Source organism: Lolium rigidum, chromosome 3, assembly GCF_022539505.1.
Source record: "Lolium rigidum isolate FL_2022 chromosome 3, APGP_CSIRO_Lrig_0.1, whole genome shotgun sequence".
In the NCBI taxonomy this organism is placed as follows: domain Eukaryota; kingdom Viridiplantae; phylum Streptophyta; class Magnoliopsida; order Poales; family Poaceae; genus Lolium; species Lolium rigidum.
In genome coordinates, this window is record NC_061510.1 from 212,105,931 (window position 1) to 212,113,166 (window position 7,236).

General features: G+C 43.4%; 1 protein-coding gene across 1 annotated transcript; it reads left to right on the top strand.

The window, feature by feature from the left end:
* The first annotated feature begins 365 nt into the window (after positions 1-365).
* On the top strand, positions 366-5,721 carry LOC124698928. Its single transcript, XM_047231318.1, has 11 exons — positions 366-417; positions 618-699; positions 1,038-1,132; positions 1,509-1,554; positions 2,181-2,302; positions 2,541-2,720; positions 2,966-3,113; positions 3,687-3,898; positions 4,094-4,884; positions 5,076-5,173; positions 5,279-5,721. Exons 2-9 carry the CDS (start codon positions 646-648, stop codon positions 4,098-4,100), a joined length of 864 nt encoding a protein of 287 aa, XP_047087274.1. The 5' UTR covers positions 366-417; positions 618-645; the 3' UTR covers positions 4,101-4,884; positions 5,076-5,173; positions 5,279-5,721.
* Positions 5,722-7,236: the final 1,515 nt, after the last annotated feature.

The window sequence follows — 7,236 nt, forward strand, 5'->3', positions numbered from 1 at the left end:
AGTATTGCCCAAGGGCATGTAATAAAGTTGCGGACGCTATGGCGACCTATGGTGCAAAACTTGGGCATCAGTCTCCAGCCGTATGGCCGGACGGTGCGCCTGAATTTGTACATGGTTTAGTGGACAGCGATCGTGCTGGTTCCACTTGTTAATGGAAGTCTGGTTCCATCTCAAAAAAAAAAAAAAAAAAAAACTCCACTACACACGCGGCGGCGGCGCCCAAAACAACTAAACCACGGCCAGATCCGGCGGCGTCGAGGCGCGGGCTCGCTCGCCGGAGCGCGCGTGCATCCCTGCGCGGCGCTCCGTCGACCTTGCCTCGCCGCGTCGCGCGACCGCCGCGCCACGGGCCAGCATCCGCACACACCACGACATGCACCTGTTTTATTCAACTCGGACAGCGACCACCATAGCAAGGTCTCTCTTTCTCTCTCAGTTATCATCTTTTCTTCTCTTTCTTTCGACTGTCAAATCTATATGCTTGCGTCTGGATATATGAGCAAGTGTGTTCTGGTTGCATCATTGTCAATCAAAGGCTTTTCATTAATGAGCTGCTCTACATTTTCTGCAATTACTTGCTTCTCTTCTAATTTCTCTCTCTGTCTTCGCCATCACAGATCAATATGGAGAGTGCCTCCTACATGAATGATTGGCTGCGCGTTCAGGGCAGCGACTCTGAAAACGCCGGCTCGTAGTAAGGTGCGTCCTGCAGCCTTCTCTGATAGATTCGTGATATTTGGGCTGCCACACAATCGCTGCTGCACTGAAAGGTTCCAGCAATTGTTGGACCTGACAATTCCTAATTTATTTTGTGTTCTGCTTCGAGCTAGTTTAGCCTGATTAAAGGGGTGACTACACCAAATGTCTCCAGCGTACACTTCTCATTAGAATTCTTACTTTGTAATTCTCGTGAGGATCATGTTGTAACTGCAACGATGCTTGTATCGACTCATCAAGCATTTCATCATGTAATAACTGCAAGTATAAGCTTTCCAGTTTATATTTTCACACTGGAATTGACTCTTGGCTTGACTCAGGTTCTTGTTCCGCTGCTTTTATGGTGCTGTCCGTCGGAGTGCGAGGCCGAGCTGCCCCTGTTTTCTTCGACTGGGACCGCGACAACCATCGGAAGGTCTCTCTTTCTCTCTCAATTACTACCTTCTCTTTGGACTGTGCCATGTTTGCTTGCATGGAAATGAGCTTCCATTTTTGTTTACTACAAATGCTGTGATGCAAAGGTGTTCCATATCCGAGACGTATCCAAGTGTGTTCTGATTGCATCAGATATTATTTCGATATTTTATTTGTGCTACCCATCGAAAAAAAGTTGATTTGATATGATAGTAAATTAGCCTTCACACGTAGAGTTCAATATGCCACTCTACTCATTCATGAGCCGTTCTAGATTTTCTGCAATTACTTGCTTCTCTTCTAATTGCTCTCTTTGTTTATAGTCATAGATGAATATGCAGCGTGCCTTACAACTGATTAATTGCCTACGGGTTCAGAAGAGCGAGTCGGACAACGCCAGAGACAAGAACGACTCGTAGTAAGGTGCATCCTGCTGCCTTCTCTGATAAATTCGTGATATTTTGGCTTGCTGCTGCATACTAAGGTTCCAGCAATTGTTGGACCTGACAATTGCTAATTTAGCATGCTTGGTTGGAGTGTTTTGCTTCGGCAATTAACCTCAAGTCCATTGATCTCCTCTGGAAAAATGGGTGTATGCTTAATTAACGGTACTTGATGATCTTCTTATAAAAGGACATTAATAAAAATCTGCTAGTGTATATGTGAAGCGCAGATGTGTAGTTCTTATGCTTCTGGTGTTTATATATGAGCTCTTGAGCAGCTCCTTATCTGTACCTATTAGTGCAATTAATTCCTTGCCATTCTAATTAATTGTATGATCAACTTCTTTGTCAAGTCACATGGGTACCTAATGTGCTACTGATTTAACTTGTTGTCCTATAATTGTTTATGCCACTGTTGAGTTCTGAATATGGAGTGATTGTGATTTATCTTTTTTCTTACTGCTCATTTGTGTTCATGCTTCTCTGTGATGATGCAATGCGGCATTTTATTTTTTATTGTAGGGCGAAAACCCTAGCTACCTTAGCATTGCAATTATAAGCATTCCAGTTTATATTACACCGGAATTGACTCTCAACTTGTCTCAGGTTACTGTTCCGCTACTTGTGGTGCTGCTGCTGTCCATCGGAGCTCCTGGTGGCGCTTCCAGCCTCCGTGAGGATGAGCTGCCCCTGTTTTCTTCGACTCAGACTGTGACCACCGTAGGAAGGTCTGTCTCAGTTTACTATCTTTTTTCTTTGGACTGTGCCATGTATGCTTGCATGGAAAAATGAGGTTCCACTTTGTTTATACAAATGCTGGGATGTAAAGGAGTTCCATCTCCGAGACATATCCAAGTGTGTTCTGGTTGGATCATAATTATTCGATATTTTATTTGTGCTCCCCACTGGATTTTTTTTTGATTTGATATGATAGTAATTTTTTATATTTTATTCCATTTTCCTCAGGTTCCGGTGCTCTCCTGCTTCCGCTGCTCTCCTGGGGCTGCCTTCCGGAATCCCCTACCTGTCCTGCTGCTCCTCAGGGGTAGACTCGACCCGTTTGGGCGCTCCCGCCGGCGTCAAGCAAGAACGACACGCTGCTGCCGTCACGGCGTCGCCAATCACTCCTTTTTTTGACCTCGACCTGTACGTTTGCGTGGAGCCCGATTAGCATCTGATTAAACATTCCTAATACGTGGATGTCAGTACTAAGTGCTTGCAAGCTCCACCAATCTATGCACTTCGACGATTATTAAATCTTTTCCTCCTCCTTGCAAATTGCAAGCTCTACTACTGCTAGTACTAGCATCTACTATTGCTCTAGAATATACGTGTTTGTCATGCCATCCTTCAACTTTGCCTCTCAATGGTTTTGATTCCATTTTCCCCAGGTTTTCGGTGGTGTCCTGCTTGCTTCTGCTCCCATCCGGGGTTGCTGCGGTGGTGGTGGTGGAGGAGGACTCTGCCGGAGCTCCTACCGGCGCCCTTGTCAGCAAGGTGCTGCTGCCAGCGCATACTGCTGTCGCCCCATATCGCAAGGTCTCCTCGCGACCCCGATTTATTTTGCTGCTACTAGGGATGCTCTCTGTATGTCTGCGTGAATATTCGCCAATCGTGGTCCTGCTGCACCTACCTAATTTTCCTACTCAACATCTCAGCACTGTCTAATTCCATTACCCATGTGCTTGCTGATTCTGTAGCTACATATGTCAATTAATTGTGTGCTCCTAGTCTCTTGCGTAGCATCCGATTTTACAGAAACGTTCTACTACATGGGTGCGAGTAGTAAGCGGATGGAAAAGCTCCAAATCTATGCAGTTTATGATTACGAGGGCGGGTTACTCTCTTTCTCCGTTTGCCTATTGCAAGTTGTAGTACCATGGGCTGCTATACGTATCTCTAGCGCGCTTGTCATACTTTTAAACCTAGCCTGCCAATGGTTATCTTTTTTCATCGACATGTTGTAAATACCTTAATTCTAGATCTGTTCATTGGGATGTGTAATTTTGATGCAATAGTGTTCCTATTATCTAAAGTTTTAACTGCTGGAGAAGTACTTTGGTTTGCAATAAGATATGGTCTCACATGACCACACCCGGTTGTTTGCTGCAGTGCCAGTGGTACTGTTTTCGCGCCCTCGACGCCTGTGTTCACCACCGACAACTCCATCGCCGTGCTGATGGTGATGTCGCTGTAGAGGATGCTGCTATCCTTGCTGCTGCTGCTGGCGGCATCCTGCTGCTCAGTCATGGATGCTGCTACACTTATTGCCTGTCTTCAGCGAGGATGTTCTGCCATTGGAGGTATACATCTTCCATGTCAAGGTCTGTTTCTAGTGGGTTTTTTTTTCTGTTGTTAAAATTCACCCTGAAAATGCAGCATTTATCTGTGTGTTACTGCTAATTGGATGGTGGTTGTTTACATGAACTGCTCTGTTGGGCTAGCAATCTAGCTCACACCTTGCATTTGGAAAATGTCTTCTTGGTTCTGATTATGAACATATAATTTTTTGTGAAAAGGCATTGACTGGAGCGTGGAGTGGCTGGAGCCTGGAGCAACATGAACGTCCAGGAAACCCTATTTGACTTCATCCTGGTAACTGGTCCTTTAGATCCCTTCGACCTTTCCCTCCATCTAGCTTGAATCGAGATTATTATGGGTATCTTGTTGCTTCGGATTGTTGAGATTCAGTGTTATTACTGTTTATAGTGGATGGACGTAATCATGCCGTGCTAATTCTGGAATATGTAATTTCGATTCCATCTTCGTGTGGCCTGATATGTGCTTCCCTGTTATGGCTATTGGGAATACTTGTTTATGATCCAAGTGCAGAAGTTCTTAGATGCAAGTACTATTATTGTGGCAGTCGATTTTGTCCATGTGAGGTTAGAGTTTGAGTGATATAATTGATCTCCTGTTATCAAAGTTCCTGTCATAACTATTAAATTGTCTTCACCTTTGCATTTTTTTTCTTACTCTGGAGTCTGGATTGGTTGGCCCCATGGCTATCTACACAGATTTAAGTAGCTACTTGCCTACCTGTCCTGTGTCCTGTTTACTGTACATGCAAAAATTATCTCTGCTTTCTGTTACAAATGGCCAGCCTGTAGAAGCATATATTGCTGATGCTTGTAATTTTGTTTAACTCGTTGAATTGTGTATTTTCCAAGTGTCTAGCACAGCATCTTAGATTATTTGGAGTCTTATCTAAATATCAGTGTTTTCTCTGCTAACCATGCTTTGTTCTTGTTTGAGGATAACGAGGACTAAATGACAGCGGTGGTCTTCTTCTTCGACTCCATGTGTTTAGGTAAGTTTCTGTTTCCTCTCGGTGTTATGTTCATTGAGCCGATGACCCTTATTTTAAAATTATGGTGGATGATGATCATCTTGGGTCATCTAGTTTATTACTCATGTTACTACAAATTTGGCATCTGGGTGGTTACGTGAGGTCATGGTGCTTGTATATTAATGTACAAGCTCACTTGCTGTTCATTTCAGGGCTGGACCTGATCAAAGTGGCCATGCTCTGTGTGCTTTGTGCAATATTATTGTGTGAATTATTTGGTCTGTGATTTGGATGTCCAAAAAGGGCAAAGGTCATGGAATTCTTTTGAGCACTATTTGCTAACTAAACATCCATTGATTTGTTACCTTTGCTGCCACTTTCTTTCTCATAATTAACTGCTATCTTTTTTTTGCAGATCAAACCCCAAGCAATGAATTCCACCTGCATATACATGTATGTCAGCTAGTTGGTTTGGGCCAGCTAGTTAATTTGTGAATGCATGTGCGCGGCTAGCTAAGAGAAGTCGAAAACAAGTCTAGCTTGCTGAAACCTGTATGCATGGTGTTGCGCCTTGGCTCTGGCATGACCCAGAAAGCTGTCTTGGCCCCTGGCGGCACCGTTGTTGCTGTGACGACCTTGGTATATCTGTAATATTGCTGTTTCGGTCATTGTAATATTGGGTATTAGTCAGCATTGCGACATCATTCTTGTAATCCTCCAGATCTGTCGTAATAATGTAGTAGCTGTTTGTTTTGGACTTGCATAGTGTTGTTTGCACTATTGTTGTGAAATATTTTTGATTTGCTACCTGAATGTTTAAAAAAGATTAGACCATGCCGAAATTTTAATTGCCCTTTTCGTTGATTAGTTAGCTTATATTGTTCTTTATAAAAAGTACTACCTCTGTCCATAAATAGATGCCAAAAGTTTGTCTAAATTTAAATGTATCTAGCTATGATTTAGTGTATAGATACATTCGAATGTGGATAAATCTTTGGCATCTATTTATGGACGGAGGGAGTAGCTTAAGTTCTTGCTGCTTTGCTTGTAGCTGCTGGCATGCTGCTAGCTCGCTCCTGTGGAGTGAGAGCTAAGTTTCATTCTGAGGAGAAATAACTATAATAGGCAGTTATGTGAAAAGTACTCAGCTAGCTCGAGAGGTACCTGAAAGCACATCGCCGGGCCAATTGCATCGAGACTGCACAAGCTAGAGAGCATGTCCAGTACAGGGACATGCACTTCGCTGGGTTGTGCTAGCTAGAAGGGCTAGGCTAGGCTGGGAGGGAACCAAAATTCCCTCGCATAGCCATATACATACATGGATGCGTACACTCATAAGCTAGCTTCAGATTATCCGATCATTTTTTTAATTGCGAACAAATATCAATGGAAGAGAGAATTAATATCAATATCATTGACGCTCTATCAATCAATCAAGCATACTGAAGACAAATCCTAAACCTAATCTCTCGTCCTTCTCACACGTAGTAGAAGCACAACATAAAAAGCTACATAGAAATGCATGACTTTGACTTTTGAGCGAGCCAAGCATGAATTTGGAATCCCGGTTCTTGTGTCCGTGCGAGGTTGGGGATGGAGACGTACACCAGGGAGGCACCCGTGCAGCCTTTCAAGGGCATCACCAGTACACGAACAAGATAAGTAGTGGCGTACACAGTCTTGCACAACCTTTCGAGGGTTGGCGTGATGTGGGAAGAAGAAGGATGACGAAATTGTCAATGTGTTTTGGGCGATGGAGATCAGATTCGGGGCTCCGGCTTCTCTCCTTTGGGAGCGCAACGATGGTACGACACCAGTTCTACATTCGAAGGTATGGCATGTTGGAAATAATCCAAATATGCGTGAAGTTAAGTTAGTTTTGAACAATATTTTAGTTTCTTAGTGTGTTTTGTCTTGCATACCACATTGGAGTTTCTAGTCGTGTATGAATTATTTTGTCAGACTAGTTTATGCTAGATCGAGTCCTAGTCCTAACACGTTTAGTAGGGAATAGGAGCAAAAATTTGTTGTAGGCATGTCCGTGTAGGTGATGGAGAATGTCACTGGCTAGCATTTGAGTCAGGTGTTTTAGGCGTGGTGTGTGCATATATATATATATATATACACATCCAAGGTCATGAGGATTGTATTGAGAGTTGAGCCAAAGAAAGAAAGAGAAATAGAGGGCGCCATAGAGCCCAAAAGATTTGTCTTCATGTGAGTTCGTTTAATTTGATGTAATCGATTTGTGGAAGAAACCCAATCTAGTCCTTCACACAAGGAACACACCGCTGGAAGGATGGAGTTGAGCTGTGTTGCATTGAGCTTTTCTATTCAATCCATGCAGAGCACGAAATGGACATGACGGCTATG

What these genes read in the sequence shown, in the direction of transcription:
- LOC124698928 (XM_047231318.1), top strand. Translation starts at nt 646, where the DNA reads ATGATTGGCTGCGCGTTCAGGGCAGCGACTCTGAAAACGCCGGCTCGT. An exon ending in ACTGTGACCACCGTAGGAAG is followed by an intron (nt 2,303 to 2,540) that starts GTCTGTCTCAGT and finishes CATTTTCCTCAG; the next exon opens with GTTCCGGTGCTCTCCTGCTT. An exon ending in CTGTCGCCCCATATCGCAAG is followed by an intron (nt 3,114 to 3,686) that starts GTCTCCTCGCGA and finishes TGTTTGCTGCAG; the next exon opens with TGCCAGTGGTACTGTTTTCG.